The 20783-nt window shown below is 48.0% G+C and overlaps 1 protein-coding gene across 2 annotated transcripts in view; it reads left to right on the forward strand.

Annotated features, from left to right (window-relative positions):
- NOL6 (nucleolar protein 6) overlaps nt 1–20783 on the forward strand; it is an 83903-nt gene that overhangs the window by 33020 nt on the left and 30100 nt on the right. For both annotated transcript variants that reach the window (XM_053292506.1, XM_053292505.1), the window contains exons 15-21: nt 1061–1136; nt 5443–5583; nt 7975–8092; nt 9311–9465; nt 11930–12093; nt 12676–12828; nt 16273–16370. In XM_053292506.1, coding sequence (XP_053148481.1) covers nt 1061–1136; nt 5443–5583; nt 7975–8092; nt 9311–9465; nt 11930–12093; nt 12676–12828; nt 16273–16370 — 905 coding nt within the window. The remainder of the gene's footprint in view (nt 1–1060; nt 1137–5442; nt 5584–7974; nt 8093–9310; nt 9466–11929; nt 12094–12675; nt 12829–16272; nt 16371–20783) is intronic.

A 20783-nucleotide genomic window follows, 5' to 3' on the forward strand; every position in this document is an offset into this window, starting at 1 on the left:
CGGCAGGGATGGTTGCCTGCCTGTAGCTGTTCCAGCCAAGAATGAAGCAAAAGCTCCCTCGCCCTTCATGGGGTGGTTTACTCTAGAAGGCCACACCAGTGGGCATTGCCCCACAGCAGCAGGGCAAAGAGCAAGCCCTTCTTGGACTGAGAGCAGGGCAAAGAGCAAGCCCTTCTTGGACTGAGAGCAGGGCAAAGAGCAAGCCCTTCTTGGACTGAGAGCAGGGCAAAGAGCACCTGTGCCCTCAGAGCAGTCTGGGAGTGGAGCTGATAACAGTGTCCACGGCAGGAGGTCAGGGCTGCTTCTTCCACACAGGTCTTCCCACAGGGAGCAGGCTTGCTAGCAGGTAGATCTTCACAGGACAGAGCGGGCTGGCTGGCTGGCTCAGCCTTGGTAGGAAGGGGGAAGGCAAGCCTTCCCTGGAAGCACCTGTGAAGCAGTGCTGATAAGAACATAAGAGCAGCCTTGCTGGATCAGGCCCAAGGAGGCCCATCTAGTCCAGCATCTTGTTTCCCACAGTGGCCCACCAGATGCCTCTGGGAAACCCACAGGCAATAGGTGAGGGCATGCCCTCTCTCCTGCTGTTGCTCCCTCTGCAACTGGTATTCAGAGGCATCTTCCCAGATGGTTGTTGGACTACAGCTCCCATCATTCCCTGCTGCAGTAGGCCATTTGGCTATTCCCAACATCTGTGAATCCAAACTGGAGAACCCCTGGGTTAGGCAGATTCATGGTGGATAAGTCTATTATCAGTGGCTCCTACCCAGAATAATGAAATGAAATCTAAATGTTTCTAAGACAGTCTGCCTCTGAGTTCCAGATGACAGGGACAAAACAGGAAAAGGCCAACCCTTCCCTCGTTGGCTGTGAGCTTCCTAGAAGCATCTGGTGGGCTGCTGTCGGAGAATTGAATGCTGGACTGCGATTGTGTCTACACATGGTGCAGATCTTTTTATTGACAGCTTAAAAGGGTTAGAAACTTGCTTTTAATGATGAGGGGGAAGGAACGTGTTCCCTACTTACGAGTCTTGCTTGCTTTGTCTCTCTCTGTGTCCTGCAGACATATGGACATTCCAGAATCCTCCATCTGCTACACAGGTGCTTTGCTGGAGTCTGTGATCAAACTGGGACGCGAGGTAAGATCTCTCTCTCCCATCATCCGTTAAGTTCCTATGTGTCTCCGGAAGGGCTAGAACATCGAGGATTTATGCCTACGTAGTCTACCATTTCTTAACACAAGTTTGGGAAGAAGAGAGAGGAGATGACATGCTAAGCTGAGGAGGGAAAGTCTTCTATGGCCAATGATATGTATAGCATCAGTACCTCATAGGATGGGAAGGGGCTTTTTAGGGTATCCCAATTAAATCCCCTGTCCTGGGCCACTGTGTCCCCGTGGTGCTTGTCCATCTGTTCTCCTAAAAGTGTTCAGGGAAGGTGATGGCACAGCCTCCTCTGGCAACTTGCTCTGTTTCTGAGCTGTTCTTGGAACTGGGACCTGCTTCTTAATGTTCTGCCGTGAGTTTACCATCTGTAGTCTAACCCCTTTGCTTCTTGTCCTGTATTCATGGGAAGAGATTAATAGTTGCTGTCCCTCTTTCTTACATCCTGTGGCCAGTGTGTCTCCACTCCTTTTAGTCTAAGGTTTCTTTGGGCAGTTTGTTTTGTTTTCAAAGCTTGTTAATCATCCTCACAGCATGTACCAGAACACTTTCAGACTTGCCAACCACTGGAACGGATGCTCTCACGTCCTGATTTCGGAAGTGGTTCTTCTTTTGATGTATCCTAGAAGGGTGTTGGCCTTTGGGAGTCTTGTTGTTGGTTCCATGTCCCGTTTGCTCCCCTGCTGTAATCCCTAAAACCCAGAGTTTGGCCCCAGCAGGAATCTATGCTGCAGCTACAAGTTCAGGTTAGCACTTCTGGCACAGTAGCAAGATGCACTGCTTTCTAGCATTTAGCACGACTTTCTCGTTCCAGAATTGGTTTGGGCTGTGCGTTCAGTGTGGCCTGGGACATCCCTGGACCATGCGACACCCTCCTATCATTCCTGGAACCTCAGGTGCACTGAGGAGTGGCAATGTTGCCACTCCTTCCATATGCCAGAGGCTGTGGCCCATGCAAGGTGCGGCTTGTCCTGGGATGTCCTCGAGCTATGCTAGGCTTTGCCTTGTATGCTTCATTGTCACCCCCTTCATTTGCCAGAGGCCTTTGGGCATACACAGTGAGGCCTAGTATGGTCCTGGAATATCCCCAGGCTATGCTAGGCTTTGCTTCTGTAATCTCTTGTGCCTCTGAATATCTGTAATCTCTGGACACTTCTTCTTGCCAAATTCAATTCTATTGCTACTGTATTTACCAGAATATAAGGTTACTGAATTTGACTAATCCCTTTTTAAAAAAACAGGGGTCGGGGAGAGGTTAATACAGGTTATGCCTATATTTAGCCGAAATGAAGAGGATTCTGAATTTAAGATGACCCCCTGATTTCTAACATCAAAGAACCTGGAAAAAACCTAGTCTTGGAATCAAGTAAATATAGTACCTGTACAGCTTAGAATCATTCTGCATTCCTAACTTTTTAAATATCATGGATTCCCAGCCTTGGGAATGATGGAAGTTGTAGTCCAACGGCCTCACGGACTCCAGGTTGGGAAACCATGCTTTCTCATTCTAGATCCTGCATCAACCTTATTGTTCTCCCTTGAAAAACTTCCCAGCGTGGACTATTTTGAGAACCCTTTACCTGTTCCTCCCCCATCTTTCCTCTCCCACCCTTTATTCAGGGTGTTTCAAGTGGCTCTAATGTTTGGTTTCTAATGTTGGCAAGAAGGAGTGTCGAGTGTCAGCCCTCGGGAAGCAGCAGCTAAAAAACAGCCACCAGAGGCATGAGAGATTACAGAGGCAAAGCCTAGCATAGCCAGGGGGTATTCCAGGACCTCGCTGTGCGTGCATGCCCAAAGGTCTTTGGCAAATGAAGAGGGTGATGATACATAACCAGTATATAAATAAAACCCTGCACAGCCCTTCCTACCGTGTGTGCGCACACACATGCTCAAACTGTCTTGAACGTTGGTATCTGAAATGAACAAGGTGTTTCAGAACCAATCTTGTCAAGTGGTAGTATGCCTTCACAAGTCTTTCTGTCCTATAAGTGCAAAGTATATTTTACTGAACTGCAGAGGTCAGGGTGAGCTTCAATTTCCTATTACGGACTTGGCCTAGAGGTGGCACCCTTAATCTGTGCTATTTTGCGGCGTCTGTTGGAGGCTCTTCTGCACAGCCGCCTTAAGGAACGGCAAGAGAGCCATTGCAGGCTGGTGTGGGCCCAAGAGAGTGTTGCCTTGCAGTGCAGGGCACCCGTCGTCCCCTTTTTGCCTTGATATATCTGGGCAGCCTTTTCTGCAGCCTGCCCCCGGCTTGATATTCTGTAGCTTAAGCTGTTAAATACTACTGCTTTAAAAAAATAATTATTTTAATTCCCCCTCACCGCTTCTCCTCCCAGGAGCTCAGGACTTCATGCAAAGTATTTCTCCTCCCCCTTATTCTCCCACAGAGCCACCGAATGGCACAGTGGGGAAGCAACCTGCCTAGAGAGCAGGAGGCTGTTCGTTCGAATCCCCGCTGATATGTTTCCAAGACTATGGGAAACTCCTATATCGGGCAGCAGCGATATAGGAAGATGCAGGAAGGCATCATCTCATACTGCGCGGGAGGAGGCAATGGTAAACCCCTCCTGTATTCTGCCAAGAAAACCGCATGGTTCTGTGGTCTCCACAAGTTGACACCGACTCGAAGGCACGATCTTTCCTCTCCTCTTTATTCTCCCACAACCCAGCATGTAGGGTAGGCAGGCAGCTTGTGGAACTACCCAAGGTGACCCAACTGGCTTCATGATGGAGTGGGGATTTGAACCCAGCTCTCCTTAGTCCTAGTCTGACATCACTGCACTTCACTGGCTTGTCTCATCAGTGTTTGAGAACAAAGAATTTGTGTTTCCTTGGCAGAGGATTTGGAATTTTCTCTTTTGTGATAGCAACACAGTCTTGACCCTAAGCACGTACCTAGTTATTACTACTGACCTGGGTTGTATGTCCAGGTGAGTGACTGTGGTGGGTTTCTCTCTCTATTTTTATTTTTAAAATGCCTCTCTGGGCACTGGCCGATTCAGCAGTGTTGGAAGTGATGATCATGTTCCCAGCAACTGGCTCCTGCCAATCGCCATCTTTAAATTCTAGAATGTGACAGGAAGTGACCTGGTGGTGTTTCCTGTCCATGGGTGTCCACAAGACCTTTTCAGGAGAGGGGCAAAATATACACATCCAAAGTATGATGGATGTGCAACCAAACTGAAGTGCAACGTTGACCTAATTTTAAAAATAATATCAAATAGAGAACTAATATTGCCTCAATTGGGGGCGGGGCGGATGGCTTCTGCCTCCCTTGCATGCCCAAGTTCCTGCCTCGTTCTGTCTTGACTTAAAAAGATGGTAGCTGGCAGAAGCTGGCCGCTGCGATCACTGCTTCAAATGCTGTCGAATCTGCCACTGCTCAAGGAGTTGTGGGGAAAGATTTTTTTTTTAAGAGAAGCACCACCATGGCTAAACCATCCCCCCACAAAGCAAGCAAGTAACCTTTTCGTGTGTGGGTGGTGGGGTGAGTGGGTAGTGGGGGTCAACTACAAGACTGGTGGAAGCTGGGGGAGGCAGTTCTGGTGGGAGGGTACCCGCTCCCAGTGAGGACAGTTGCCTCTTCTTCTGAGGCAGGCAGGCAGGCGGGAAGTTCTTTGTGTTTTATTTAAACTTTGCTTTTAAAATTTCAAAAGCATCTATCTATTTATTTCTCCAATGCATACCTGTTGCTAATCCCATGTGTGGCAGTTCTCGTGAGAGTTCGCGAGCATCTGCCAGACCAGCAGTGGGGATGAAAATAGGGATGAGGAGCTGGCGGCGGGCTGGCCTGGCCGCTGGGAGCAGCAGGTGGTGGCCTGGGCCAGCCGCCAGAAATTGGTGGGTGGGTGCGAGGAGTTGGCGGGCCGGCTTTCCAGCCAGCCAGAAAGCACTGGGGGGGGGGCACAGAAAAAGCAGGCTGCTCCTGGCAGCCAGAAACTGCGAGTGGGCCAGGGGAGGGGAGAGAAGTGGGCTTGCGGAGGGGCAGATGTTCTGCGCCTGGCCCAGCTAGTTTAACTTCAAAATGTGTTATCTCATTTTTAACGTGTAGTATGCAGCTTTGGCAGATGGATCCATGCAGAAGAATGCTCTGTATGCATTTTTAAAGTTTTTGGGGTTTTTTAAGCACCCTTCTCTCACTTCCGTGGTCCAGTCTGTTCCCTTTCTCCTGTTGTGGCATTCCTTTTTGATTTGAGATGGCCATTCCTTAGAACTGGTTGTTGGCTTTGTGTGCTGATAAGCTTCCTTTACCTCCCTGTTTTCTGGGCATCTTGCACAGCCAGCAGGTACCGGCGAGGAGGCCATGGTGAGCATCGTCCGTTCCTACGATGACCTGAGCCGCAAGCTGTGGAACCTGGAGGGGCTGCCACTGACGGTGACCGCTGTGCAGGCAGCCCACCCAGCCCTGAGATACACAGACGTGAGTCTGGCCCATGGCAGTGGGTGGGGAGCAGAGCACACGGCTGGCCTGCTGAGGGAGGGAGTGCTGCTGGGCCGCTGGGCACCGAGTCTCAGGGCAGGGAGGGGCCTTTCCCAGGGCTGCTGCTCCCCGAGATGAACTTCATGGCAGATGCCGTTGGAGATTGACACTGGGGCCCTCTGCATACCAGGGTTGTGCTCCACTGTGGCGTGACCGTCTCCTCCTTTTGGAGCAGGGGTGGAGTCTCTTTCCTCCAGAACATGGGCTTCTCTACAGTTTGGGCGTTCTCACAGCCTACCTGAAAACTGGGTTCCAAAATGAACAGTGTGTGTTTGTACACACAGGAGGTTATTTAGTTTATTTATTCAGTTTTTATACTGCCTTTCATAATGAATCTCAAGGAGGTTTACAAAAGTTAAAATACAATAAAATGCCATAAAAGTTACATCTGCTCGAAACCAAACAGGACAAAAGGAGTAAACTTCTAGTTGCTGTTTTTAGCTCTTTTAAGTTATGTATCCATTATTATATGGTATCGTACACTTAAAGAAATCTTAATCAATTAATTAGAACTCAAATTATTAATTAAGTCTGCGTCCATCCGTGAATGAATTAAGCAAGAGTTCTGAATAAAAAACAGGCCCACCAGGTCCCAGCTCTCCAGAATCTGCTTTGATATGACTGATCATTGCTGTTGTTTGTAATGGTTGTAGGCTAGATTTGGTAGCTTTTATTAGATATTTATGTGTGAATGGGAGAGGAGAGCTGGTTTTGTGGTAGCAAGAATCACTTGTCCCCTTAGCTAAGCAGGGTCCACCCTGTTTTCATATGAATGGGAGACTAGAAGTGTGAGCACTGGAAGATATTTCCCTTGAGGGATGGAGCCACTCTGGGAAGAGCAGAAGGTTCCAAGTTCCCTCCCTGGCAGCATCTCCAAGATACCGCTGAGAGAGATTCCTGCCTGCAATCTTGGAGAAGCCACTGCCAGTCTGTGAAGACAATACTGAGCTAGATAGACCAATGGTCTGACTCAGTATATGACAACTTCCTATTTTCCTGTGTTTTATTACATATTGTGGACAGCTGCGGGCTGTTTCTCCCCATTTGGACTGGAGAAAGGCTAGATGCACAGTTTTCTAAAAAGTGATTAAGGGACCACTTCCTTCCCATGCCACATTATGACTATTTATCTCTCTCTCATACACCCTGTTCAGATTTCAGGGCTTGCAGTGAATGCATTTGCTGAGGGGGTGGAGCTTAGTCCCTCTTACAGTATGTGTAACCCCAATAACTGGACAAAGTGGCTCCTTTCAAAGCAGTGACTGACTTTACTGAGCAGGGGGAGAGCAAATGTCCCTCTCCATCCCCAGCATAACATCCCAACAGGGGCTGAAGCTGGTTCCCACCTTGTGTTTCTTTTTAGTTTGTGAGCCCTTTGGGAACAGGGAATCATTTTCTTATAACTTTGCTATATAAACTGCTTTGAGGACTTTTTCTTGGTTAGTGGTATGTAAATATTATTATTTGCACATGGAGGATGAGCTCTGTTGTTTACATACCTATTTTCAATAAATAAATTCTCAGACTTGGTCTATTGTCTGACTAGGGCTTCTTTCTCAAAAGATTACAACTCTTAAATCAGCACTCAAATTGATTTGCAGCAAGTTCAAATGAAAGGAAACATTTCTTCACTCAACACAGTTTGCTTATAGAACTCATTGCCACAAGGTGTGATGACGGTTGCTAACTCAGACTTGTGAAAAGGGATCAGAGAGGTTCATGGAGGAGAGGTCTAGCAATTATTATTAGCCATGCTAGTTAAATTGAACCTCCAAAGAGACACTGTTTCTCTCAGATACCAGATGCTGAGGACAAGCAATTGGGGGCAACCATCATTGCTTTGCTTGTCAGCTTCTGGAGGCAGCATGCTGAGCTAGATGGACATTTTGGCCTGACTCAGCAGGGGTCTTCCTGTGTGTTCCTCCAGCATCAATAGAAAATGTTGCTTTAAATATCCCATTTGTGCATCAGGTCCAGACAGCAAGGGGTGCATAGAGAGGTGTTGACAGAAGCTGCTCTGCAGCTCCTGGTCTTCTCTTGGCTTCTGAAATTGCAGGCTGAGCACCTTGCATTAAAATGTCCTTAAAAGTTGGCTTTGTATTTGGGTCATGCAACATGGTTCCCTGTAATTCCCTGCTGCTGTTGATGACTACAACCCCCAGCTCCCTAGCTGCATTGGCCTTTGTTTGGGGACTGTGGGAGTTGTCGTCAACAACATCTGGGCATCCCTGTTACTGGCTGTGCCCCTATCTCAGGATGCCAGTGAACTTCCCATGGAGTTCTCCCTCTCTTCCCTCCATTTACATTCTTTCTCCTCTGATTCATTCCTAGGTCTTCCCTCCTGTCCCCATGAAACCAGATTACACCTACCATGCCAGGATCAAGGACCGAGAGTCACTTCTGCCCTTGGCGGAGAAACCCTGCCCAGCTTTTATAGCCCCAATGAAAGGCAAGGATTGGGCTTTTGGGGTGGTGTTGGCTCAGAGCAGGGTATGTGTGGAGGAGAGAGCTTGGTCCCTGCTACTACAGTATAGAGCACCATTTCATTGGCGAAGGGCTTGGAAATCTCTGTTCTGCTGACCCTCCCAACAATACTTCTAATACAAGGTGCAGAGTTTAGGGATGGGTCCGGACCGGTCCGGAGGCCATTGTAAAGGCCTCCGGACCGGTTCGGACCTGGCCGGTTCGGTCCGGGTGGAGGGGGTTCCTTTAAGGGCGGGGAGGGTTTACTTACCCCTCCCGCCACTTGTCCGCCTCCAGCGCTCGTATTTATTGTAAGAATTGGGGCGGCAGGATACCTCCCTGCCACCCCTTGCCCCTCCGCAATGCAAAAGGCTCCAGCAAGCCTTTTGCGCATGCGCACGTTGCGTGCGAGCTTCACGTCTCCCCGGCGCCGGAGGCCTGGTCTACTTGCCGGGACAAGGCTGGGTAGACCGTGCCTCCGGAGGTCGGAGGCCCGGTCTACCTGGCCTCGTCCTGGTGGGTAGACCGGGCCTCCGGCCTCCGGAGGCCCAGTCTACCCGCCAGCAGGGGCCGAGGCCGGGTAGACCGGGCCTCTGGCGTCAGGGAGACGTGAAGCTCGCGCGCAACGTGCACGTGCACAAAAGGCTTGCCGGAGCCTTTTGCATTGTGGAGGGGCAAGGGGTGGCAGGGAGGTATCCTGCCGCCCCAATTCTTACAATAAATACGAGCGCTGGAGGGGGACAAGTGGTGGGAGGGGTAAGTAAACCCTCCCCGCCCTTAAAGGAACCCACCCCACAGTGCCGGACCGCAGCTGTGCGGTTCCGTGCACACCCCTAGCAGAGTTCAGCTTCCCTTGGTGGAGGATTTGACTTACTTTGCACTTCCAAAATTAAACATGGTGGCAGAGCATAGGCAGTCCTTGTTACTGGTTTACACAACAACTCTCCCCACGTGAGGGCCGGCACCTCTTGATTCTTGCAGCCATGAGCCTTTGGCCAGTGTGTCTCTGGGGATGCTGGGAATTGTAGTCCAATAACTTCTGGGGATCCAGGTTTGAGAACCTCCATATTTAAGCTGTTGAATCCAGGTCATCCTCTCCCAGGAGTGGCATTAGAAGTTGGGCACCTTTCCCCACAACTGTTCTCTTCTTGCCTGGGCCCCTCACCTTTCCTCCTGTCTCCTCTCTCCTTGCTGCCTGCTCCAGTGATATGCCACATGGAGGGCAGTGGCCAGTGGCCTCAAGACAAGGAAGCCATCCGGCGCATCAAGGCTGCTTTCCAGCTTCAGCTAGCAGAACTGCTACACCAGCAACACCATCTGCTGTGCCGGCCTGCCCCCACCTATACTGAAGTGTATAAGGTAATAGCACTAGACGGCCTCTTGTGTAGCATCCTGCTTCCCAATACTGGCCGACCCAGATGACTCTGGGAAGTCCACAAATAGGACACGAAGGCAAGAACCCTCCCTCAAGACTATCAGCAGCTAGCATGCAGACGCATACTTCTGAATCTTGGTTCTCATGACCACTGTCTTTTAAGCAACTGTTCCTACCACATTATCCCTGGTGAAATAAATTTAGGGCGGAAAGCTCCAGTCCTGTTAAAACTCAGTTATTCAGTGCACATAAAGGCATACTGAATGAATGGCTCCCTACAAAAGCATTTCTGAGCAATTTAGACAAGGAAGGAAGGAACCTTTTTCCTGCTCTTAGAGCTGATTATTTTTTGTGTTGTGACTGTGCTTGTCCTCTCTCTTCCACTGTCTTTGGTTCCCAGTATTTCCATTTTTTTAAATGAAGCAGACTCCAAATATCTTCCCCAGATCATGCCACCATTGGAGGTGAGGTGGTGGGGTTACTTATTGCAGAGCCTTCTCAGTGGTGGTGCTCAGGTTTTGAAACTCCTTCTGCTATGAGGCTTGCCTGCCAAGTTCCAGAAAAGATAATTTTTATAACCAATTTCAACATGCTTTTAATATTTAATTGGTGACTTCTTCTTGAATAGGAATGTTTTTGCACACTGATTGCACCTTATGTTGCGTGTTTCTCAGCGGTTCCTTTTTAGTTTTTAGTTTGTCATTTTTATCCAATTCACTTCTTTGGCATGTTGCATTTTGTGGTGTTGTGAATCGCCATTCTTGTCAAAAGCCTGCTTACAGACAAAATATTGAATCCTGTTCCCCCCCCCGCCCCCGCTTCTCCTCCCTGCTTCCCCCTTTTTCTCTTGGCTTGAGTCACTGTGGGGGTATTGGTTCCATAGCCCCAGACCCCATTTCTACAGCCTTCTTGGCTTCCTTTTGTGGTTTCTATTGTTTGGGTAAATCTGTGGGTGACTGACGTGGAGATGACGAGACTGTAGAGTGGGAGCTGAGACATTGGCTTTCAGTTCCCTTTACAGCTCTACGGCTTTCTTGAAACTCAAAAATGTGTACAAAGCTGCTTATTTTGCCTGTATTGTGTGCTGTAATGGCGTCGTAGTAGAACTGCAGCTCTCTCCACTATATTTATTTCACAGGAGTGAGGTGGTGGAAGCAGTGGAAGGTCTGATTAAAAGAACGATGAATAAAGTGTGTTTAAGCTGGAGGTTGTGAAAATGGGGCTCCCACCTCTTGACGCTTGCAGCCTTTCTGTCCAGAGATGGCTGACATCCTGGCTAAGGAATCACTGGCACAATGGAAGAAGCACCACGGGTGACACCGGCACATGAATGGCATCTGCAGACACCATTTAAATGCTGATGCCACCCATGGGCTGCTGGGAACAGGAAACTTCCTGCTCCCAAACAGGAAGCAGCTGCACTCAACATAGCTTTTCTGAACAGACAGCATGGCTCTTTAATAGGGACAGCACCACAGTGGAGGAGCAACAGAAGGACAGATAAGATCTGCCCTTCTCCTTTTTAAAGCACCCGTTTGTCCCCCACCGGAAACAATTAGGCTGGGGCAACTCGAATAGTTTTGGCACCTTGAATTAGAAGCGCCAAAACCCTTTGTGTACATCCCTACTCACTACACTAGAACCAGGGGTCGTCCCATGAAACTGAAGGCTGGGAAATTTAGGACCAACAGAAGGAAGTACTTTTTCACACAGTGCAAAATTAATCTGTGGAATTCTCTGCCATGGGATGTGGTGATGGCCACTAGTTTGGATGGCTTTAAGAGGGGTTTAGATAAATTCATGGAGGACATCAGTAGCTACTAGTCTGCTGGCTATAGGCCACCTCCAGCCTCAGAGGCAAGATGCCTCTTAATACCAGTTGCAGGGGAGCAACAGCAGGAGAAAGATCACTCCCTCACCTATTGCCTGTGGGCTTCTCCAAGGGATCTGGTGGGCCACTGTGTGAAGCAGGGTGCTGGACTGGATGTACCTTGGGCCTGATCCAGCAGGGCTGTTCTTATGAGTGCTATGCTGCCTCACTGTTTGAGGTGAGGTTGGTGAGTACTCTGGCTGGGAACTTCTCCAAGGCTTTTGAGCGCCCTCCCTGGAAGGCCTGCTTGGCTTCATCCTTCTCCTTGCCAAGACCACACTTTTTGAGTGGGACTTTGATTTGGTTTAATCATCCCTGTGAGGGAATGCTTGGTGCTGTGGTTTGCATCTCTGTTCTGTTTTTCTACTGTTGCTTTGACTTCAATTTCTAGTCTGTTGGCCTGTTTATACATGCAATTTTTTTGTCAGCTGCTTTGGGGTGGGGGCTCTTTGGGGCAGAAAGACAGTATATATGTGTGAAGATAAAATTTGAGAAGTGCATACAGGGACGTAGAGTGGTGAGGGAGATGGGCATCATGGCCACAGTTGCAAATGTTTGTTTTTTCTTAACTACCCGAGGATGGCTATGTCTTCCACCTCCAAGTGGCCTACCACCGAGAGCCCCAGATTCTGAAGGAAGTAATCACCCCAGAAGGCATGCGGAAATATCAGGACACAGAGGAGTCCCATCAGCTAGAACGGGAGACGCTGCACTTGCCTTTCTTGACCAGTTCTCTTCATGGGTAAGGGAGGGGAAGAGCCCCACTACTTTGGAGCAGGTCAAGAGCCTCTTCACCTATTCGGGGGCAGTGAGACTGGCTGACTGACTAGAGCATTGAACATAGATGTACCCACACAAGGTCACCTAGCATCCCCTGCTAACTGAGCAAAGAGGCACCTTTTTAAAGTGGCAATTCTCTTTTATTTAGGAGGGAGATCAACTGGCCTTATCCAACCCCAGCACAACATCCTTGTAGTGGCTGTTGCTGGTGTCTCCTTTGTGTTTCTTTTTAGACTGCGAGCCCTTTGGGGACAGGGATCCATCTTATTTATTTATTATTTCTCTATGTAAACCGCTTTGGAAACTTCCGTGTGAAAAGCAGTGTACAAATATTTGTTGTAGCTGTTGTAGGAATGGGGTATTTTCACGAGGAGCCTTTCCCAGCCAGCCATGAAGCAAAGTTAGCAAAACCCCTTCCTCTAAGCAGGTGCATGTGGTGTGATGGCCCACCGTCCACCCTGCTGCACACGATCCCCTGGGATCAGGTGGGATCACTCTCTCAGCATGTGCAATGACAAGGTCCCAAATGACTTCCTCTCCGCAGCCTCCAGCAGCAGCACCCTGCTTTCAGTAGCGCCTGCCGGCTTGCCAAACGCTGGATCAGTGCTCAGCTGCTGAGTGACAGCCTCTCGGAGGAGTGTGTGGATTTACTGGTGGCTGCCCTCTTCCTGTGCCCAGCGCCCTTCACAGCACCCAGGTAAGGGCCTGGTGGGTCTCTGCTTCTCCAGCCTTTTGAGTTCAGCAAATGCTTTATTACTCCTTGGCAAGGATTGTCTGTCACCTCCACATCCAGTGGCAGGATACCTCTGAGGGACGGATGCTGGGAACAAAAAGCAGCAAGGTGTGTGGGCAGAGGGCAGGTAGGGGGACACTGTTGCCTTCATGCCCTGTTTGTGGGCTTCCCAAAATGTAGGGACTTCTGATGGTGCCCTAAGAATATGTCTTTCCGGATCAGACCAACATCCTTGTAGTCCAGCCTTGTAATGTATATGAAGCACTTTATTATGATAAAGTATATGAAACACCTTATTATGATAAATAAATTATGATATGATTTATCAAGATATGGTAAAGGAAGGAGATCTGGTCTTGTGGTAGCAAGCATGAATGGTCCCCTTTCCTAATTAGGATCCACTCTGGGAGACTGCATTTGTGAGCATCATAAGATATTTCCCTTCGTCCCTTTCCCAATCCGCCTCTGCCCTTGCAGTTCTGGCTAAGTGGAGACCAGTACACATTCAATTTTACATTGTGATTTTTTTAAGGAAGCCCACTTGAAATTAATCTCCCCCTTATTGTCTAAAGTTTTTAGGACACTCTGATGATTTTTATTTGAAGTTTTTATTACTTGACCCAGATGAAAAAACTATTAATATAGTGGCCAGGTTTTGTTTTATAATCTGCAAAACTCAATCTGATCTTTAGCAGTTTATATATTTCTCTCTTCTTCTTAAATTTTATTTACATGATGCATTGTTTGTATTTCTTGTATATTGGTCTATGACCGTAATAAAGTTCTGTTCTAAGATATTCCCCTGAGGGGATGGGGCCACTCAGAAGAGCACCTGCTTGCTTGCATGCAGAAGGTTCCAAGTTCCCTGCCTTGTATCTCCAAGGTAGCGCTGGGAGACTCCTGCCTGTAACCTACACAGACTGCTAGCCACTGCCAGTTTGTGTAGACCAGGCCTGCTCAACTTAGGCCCCCCAGCTGTTTTTGGACTACAACTCCCATAATCCTAGCCACAGTAGCCAATAGCCAGGAATTATGGGAGTTGTAGGCCAACATCTGCTGGAGGGCTGAAGTTGAGCAAGCCTGGTGTAGACAATACTGAGCTAGGTAGACCAGTGGTCTGGCTTGGTATAAGACAGCTTCCTATGTTCCTCTATCCTTATGATAGCATTTTGTATCCTGTCTGCCAAGGAGCTACGTGGACCTAAGAAGTTCATGGACCCATTTTAATGACATGATGATCCTGTGAGATGGGTCATGTAGAAATGGTCCAAGGTCACTTCCTTAGAGGGAGGAGGGGCTGGGCTTGAGGTAGCGAGCGTGAATTTACTACACAGGGTCTGGCTTGGTTTGCATTTGGATGGGAGACTACATGTGAGCACTGTAAGTTATTCCCCTTAGCGGATGGGGCCGTAGGTCAGTGGAAGAGCATGCAGAAGGCCCCAGGTTTGTTCCTTGGCAACTCCAGGTAGGGCTGGAAGGGACTCTTGCCTGTAACCTTTGAAAGCTGCTACCAGTCAATGTAGACAATACTGAGCTAGATGAACCAAATGCCTGACTCGATAGAAGGCAGTTTCTGCTGTTTCTATGTTTCACCCAGTAAGCTGCTTAGTTTTTAAACCGGCAGTTCTCAACCTTGGGTCCCCAGATGATTTTGGATTACAACTCCCATCATCCCCAGCCACAATGGCCAACCCTGACTTAAAGCCAAATGTCTCATCACTGTGAGCTCCATGATTAGAACTCCTGAGATATTCACATCAGAGCTGTGGCACAGGGGAAGGGGAGGCTAACACGTGGCCCCTCCACTGAGTCTCCAACTTAAATCCACTCTCGAGGTTGCCATTAGCCTCTGAGGGGGGAAATTATGCACCCCATTTGTTGTGCCCATACATTTCCCCTTCCGTGGCTAATTGCACTTTGGAGTGGGGATGCATGATTTGGCTTGGGGGATGCTTCTGGAGGGAGGGGGGAGAGTTGGCCTCTCCTCCCTCTGCCCCATGGCTCTGATTCAAATGGGGGAGGGTATATTGGAAGCTGCCTTTATAATGAGTCGGACCATTGGTCCATCTAGCTCAGGATTGTCCACACAGACTGGCAGTGGCTTCTCCAAGGTTTCAGGTGGGAGTCTTATTTCCCAGCCCTACCTGGAGATGCTGCCATGGATTGAACCTGGGGCCTTCTCTCTGCAAAGCAAATGCTCAGCCACTGAGCTGACTCCTGCAACTCCAGTGTAATGTGTGGTTTGACCTTCAGGGTGGATTTGAACCCAGGTCTCGCTGATCAACATATGACACACTCTCTCTCTGCTGGGCCACATTGGCCCATAGGTAGACCTTTAACATGTGATATATCAATGCCAAGTATCACTGTCCCTATTTATTCTTCTTCTCACTATTGCTTGAGAGGTCCTCCAGACAAGATATGACAGACATGAGAAATTCCACAGCAGAGCTCTCCCTTGACTGCTTCTCTTATAAGATGGGATTTTGTGGTCCAACAATATCTAATCTGGGAGCCCAAGCCTGAGAACCCCTGCTCTTTTATTAGTGGCTGACATGAGGAAAATTAAGAAACATAAGAACAGCCCTGCTGCATGGACCCAAGGCTCATCTAGTCCAGCATCCTGTTTTGCACAGTGGCCCACCAGATGCCTCTGAGAAGCCCACAGGCAAAAGATGAGGACATGCCCTCCCTCCTGCTGCTGTTCCCCTTGCAACTGGTATTCAGAGGCATAAATATGAGAATTACTCCAAGTAGTCCTACTGAAATTAAAAGGACATTAGGATGTTAAATTCAGTGGGATTTCATTGAGTATTTTTTCTCCCCATCTTTGCTGCAGCTGTTACAAGTGGACCTTGTTATTCACAGTTCCGCGTATCCACAGTCCAAAAATATGCTCCTGACCTTGGCATACGTGGGTACAGAAAGGGTTAATACCTGTGTGTTCGTGGTTCCTAGGTGGCCAGAAATTACCCCTGAGGTCATTTCCGGCTGCCATTTTGTTTAAAAGAGCCATTTTGTGACTCTTATTTTTTTTTAACCACAAATTTTCAAGGAAAACCCACGAAATTGGGAGTTTGGGGAGGGGCAGCACTGAACAGCTGGAGACCTGTGGAGCATGATGCAGCACTTTTTTTGCTGCTACTTCTGCTGTTTTGTGCTCCAGGAACCTAACCGCCCCCCATCCCTATAGACTCAATGCCTCATCATGCACAGTTTCATTATCCATGGAAATTGGTGGGAAGGGAACCCCCATGGATAACCAGGTCCACCTGTATTGACTTGAATATATTAGTATTGGAAGACGGAATGTTTTGGCCGAGCTCTCTTCCAGTCCAGTGGGTATCCTTTGGGGTGTGTTGCTGTCACTGCTGCCTCCTCCATCTAGTTCTCCTTTCTCTCTCACAGCTGCCCTCAGGTGGGCTTCCTTCGCTTCCTTCACCTGCTCACCACCTTTGACTGGAAGAACAGCCCCCTAATTGTGAACCTGAACGCTGAGCTCAAAGGTGAGAGGGGAGCCTGTGGGGATGGAGGAGCTCGTTCAGGCTCCATTCCAGCTTTATATTCTGGTGGGGCGGGGGAGGGATAGGGGGGAAGCCTAGAAACCGAAGGACCTTTCTCAAGATTTTCCTGTGTGGGCATGTCTTGGAAGCAGCAGAGGTAGAAAGCTGCTTTGTAACTGGGTTTGTTGGTTTTTACTGGTTCCCTACACCTTGTTTTGGAGTGGATTAGCAACTTGATCCCTGTTATAAGGCGAGGTGGTGTATAATCCAATTTATACAGCTCCTGCTTAAAGACTTCCTGGTCCTTTGTTTTAAAGAATAGCCGAATTTACTGAGTTATTATCCCCCTGGGCGTATTGAATTGTCATTGTCTTTGAGTCCCTAAGAAATTCTTTGCTGGATTAGACCACCGAGTGCAGTTTCCCATCCCATCTCCAATGGTAGTCAGATGTTCATGGGCAGGGCAACAATGGTGAAGGCACACTTGTGGGGTTTTTTTTTTGTCCCAAGCACTTGCTATTCAGAGATACGCTGCCCCTTTACATTGAAGTTCCATTTCACTAAAATATCTACCTTGGCTAATAGCCAGTGACATGCAAATTCAGAAAGATTAGCTCTAATCCTTTAAATAATAAATAATAATAAATAATAAAGAATTAGCACCCTCTGCAGTTGTTAACAACACATTTTAAATAAAAGGAAGATGATGTTGGGTGCTATAGTCCAACAACCTCTGGGGACCCCAATTGAAGAATCCTTGGATTAGGATTTCCCTCATTTTCTTTTTGTTTGTTTGTTTGTTTGTGAGTGTTAACAGCTGCAGAGGGCCTTGATTAGGGGAAGGACTTTGTCAGTGTGTGGGTGGTGGAAGGTTTCCCCCATTCCATTTGAAATTCCTCTTCCAAAGGGCCTTTAATCTTGAATTGTGCAGGAGAAAAGCAAGATACTCAGTCTCATCTTTCTATGGAGTGCCCCACAAATTGGTTTCCATAGCTTAGCGCTCTACTTCTTTCTGTCTTCTGTCTTATTTCCGCAGCCCATGATTTCAGGAACCAGTTCACGAGAGCTGCCTGAGAAGTCTTGGGTGCATAAACTGGCTCCACCAGTTTCACCTCTAGTACCTGTTCTAGACCACCACCCCTTTTCACATTGTCAGTAAATACCAAGAATTCAAAAACTGGGAAAACCACCTTCTGTACAGAATCCAAGATTGGTTTGTCGGAGGGCAACAGTAATCTAGTGAACAAATCTTACCCACATTTCACAGCAAAATGGTTTTCAACTCCATGACGTTCTAGAACAAGCATCCCATTCTCTCATGACTGAGTGTAGATGGAGCAGGGAATATGGGTTCTCTCTACATGGGATGTGGATCTAAAGCAGGTGTTCCCAGCTTTTGGTCCCCAGATGTTGCTGGACTACAACTCCCATGGAACCCATGAAGATCTAGCATATGGCAGAAAGAAATGGACAGTGGAGATGGGTCAGGATTTACTGGTAGATCTCTGGCTCATTTGTAGTAGATCTGCAAGGGTATCTGGCCCACAATTACAACAGCAAGAAACAAAAAGGTGTTCTTAAATTTTTCCGTTAGGCTGCTGAAACAAATAAAGCTTGGAATAAAATAAGGGGTGGAGTTTTGCATGGAAGGACTGTAAGCAGAGTTCTGGTATGGAAAAAGAAATTCCTGGCCTAAGCATGTGCTCAGAGGCACCTTGTGCTTTACTTCTAAGTGTACACCCATTCTATTTTTCACCTAGATCCAGGTGCTGAATCTTGCCGTGTGTGTGTGTATGCCTGGAACAAGCCTGAAGTTATTAACCTCTGTCATAAGGCATAAAGCCCTTAAGACTATCTCTTCTGAGGGAAGTTTTAAAAAATTCCCATAATTTATACTTTCTTCCATGTAGAACATGGAACATATGTAGAACATACCATGATGTTAGTGAGGCTGCAGTATGTGAGTCTCATTCTGTCTCATGCGGTTCACCTGTGAGATCAGATTTTGGATGCGATGTCATTGAGTGATTTAGCAAAATAAGGCAAATTTCTAACCCTGGTACAAGGGTATCTTTGTTGGATTTTTATCCTGAAGAGCTGAAAAGTTTACTGCATACTACTACAAATATTTATATACTGCTTATCAGCAAAATAAGAGCCTCCCCATCCCTTACAACTTTTAAAAGGGCAGTCAAGATGCATTTGCTCACCCAGGCTTTTAATTAGATAGTGTTTTAATTGTGTTTTACTTGTGTTTTAATAGTTTTATCTTTTTAATTTTAAAAATTGTTGAAATGTTTTAATCTTTTATTGGCTGTTTTTATTGTTTTGTAAACCGCCCAGAGAACTTGCGTTTCGGGCGGTATAGAAATGTATTAAATAAATAAATAAATAAATGTTCTCAAAGCAGGTTACATACTAGCTTAACCCACGCAGAGCATCTGCATGCTAGTACTTGATTGCTCCCCTCACCCCAGAGCCCCCCTCACCTCAGAGATCTCTCCACCCTCACCTGAGCCACACTCCTGCCCCTCCCCTCCCATCTCATTTCTTCTATCCCCCTCACCCCTCTTGGTCATACTCCTGTTGGCCAGGTTGCAGCCCCCTGTCCCCAGAGACCTCCCCACCTTCACACCGCTCCTGCTCCTCCCCACAGCAGCAGCCGTGGTTGACTGGGCCCTTCCTCACTGCCGCCACCACCATGGCCGCTCATTCCCCTCAGGCTGCTGACAGGCCTGGGCCCGTTCCTTGCCTGCCTGCCTGCCTCCACCAATGGCCTCGGTAGCCCCAAACAGCAGCAGTGGTTGACTGGGCCCTTCCTTGCTGCCATTAGGCACCGTCATGGCTTCTCGTACCCCTCAGGTCGCTGACAAGCTTGGGCTGCTCCCTCGCCCTTCCTTCTTTCTCTCTCCTCCCTTCTCTTTCTCTCTCCCTTCCTGAGTTTACAGATCTTGTTCATCTTGTTTCTTCATCTAATTCACACAATGACAGCTTTCTTTTTCTGAAGGGCCTCTTTCCTCCCTCACGACCCCTCTCTTTGCAGACTCTGCCCACTATCCACACACACATATATTCCTCCTTCCAACCAGTAAGTTTCATTCCAACTGACCTTAACCATCACAGGCTCCTCCTCCCTATCTGCATATGGAATCCCACTGCCCAATTAGGTGCTTCCAATTAGAGCCCCTGGTGGCGCAGTGGTAAAACTGCCGCCCTGTAACCAGAAGGTTGCAAGTTCGATCCTGACCAGGGGCTCAAGGTTGACTCAGCCTTCCATCCTTCTGAGGTCGGTAAAATGAGTACCCAAAATGTTGGGGGCAATATGCTAAATCATTGTAAACCGCTTAGAGAGCCCCAGCTATAGAGCGGTATATAAATGTAAGTGCTATTGCTATTGCTATTGCTCGCGAACTCTCGCAAGAGCTGCACACATGGGATTAGCCACGGGTGTGCCTTTGAGCAGGGATCCTCAACGTTGGGCCTCCAGATGTTCTTGGACTTCAACTCCCATAACCCCAAGCCAAAGGCCACTGGGCCTGGGGATTATGGGAGTTGAAGTCCAAGAACATCTGGGGGCCCAACGTTGAGGATCCCTGCCTTAGAGAATAAAATATATAAATAAGATAAGATGGTTTCCTGTCCAAAAGGGCTCACCACATAAAAGAAATGCAGGATAGAAATCAGCAACAGCCACTGGTGGGATGCTGGATGGAGCCATGTTTATAGGCAGTGCTTCTCAGTGGCTGAAACTTTTGCCCCCATTCTTACCAGAGTGACTACCAGGATGTAACAGGTATGGCTGTTCCAGGTCAGAAACTACTTCCATGGCAGCAGTACATGTGAAAGTGACCCATCTCTCATAGTGGGCAAGTTGACCATGAAGCAGCAGACTGTGTGGGGCAGTTGCGAAGAAAGCTAGTGCAATCTTACTCATCGTTAACATAAGAAGAGTGTCCAGATTACGAGAATCAATTGTCGCCCTCTATTCTGCGCTGGTCAGATCTCACTCGGAATACTGTGTCCAACCCTGATACACTAGGTTCAGAGGAGGACAACCAAGATGGCAAGGGATCTGGAAACCAAGTCATGAGGAACGGCTGAAGGAGATGAGTACGTTTAGCCTGGAAAACAGAATGGCAAATAAGAGAGCCAGCTTCAGATACCTGAAGGGCTTTTGGCACTAATGGCCCATCTGGGTGGGGGTGGTGGAAAATAAGCTACAGGTAGGGCTCATTCCTGCTCTCTCTCTGCCTCGCCTTCCCTGCTGCCATGTTAACCTCAGGCGTGTGAGCTATTCATTCACTTGGGTGGTGTTGGTGGTTGTTGTTGTTTTATTCGATTTCTATACCGCCTTTCCAAAAATGGCTCATGGCAGTTTACACGGAGAGATAATTAATAAATAAGATGGATCCCTGT

The sequence above is a fragment of the Hemicordylus capensis genome, chromosome 2, assembly GCF_027244095.1.
Source record: "Hemicordylus capensis ecotype Gifberg chromosome 2, rHemCap1.1.pri, whole genome shotgun sequence".
Taxonomy (NCBI): domain Eukaryota; kingdom Metazoa; phylum Chordata; class Lepidosauria; order Squamata; family Cordylidae; genus Hemicordylus; species Hemicordylus capensis.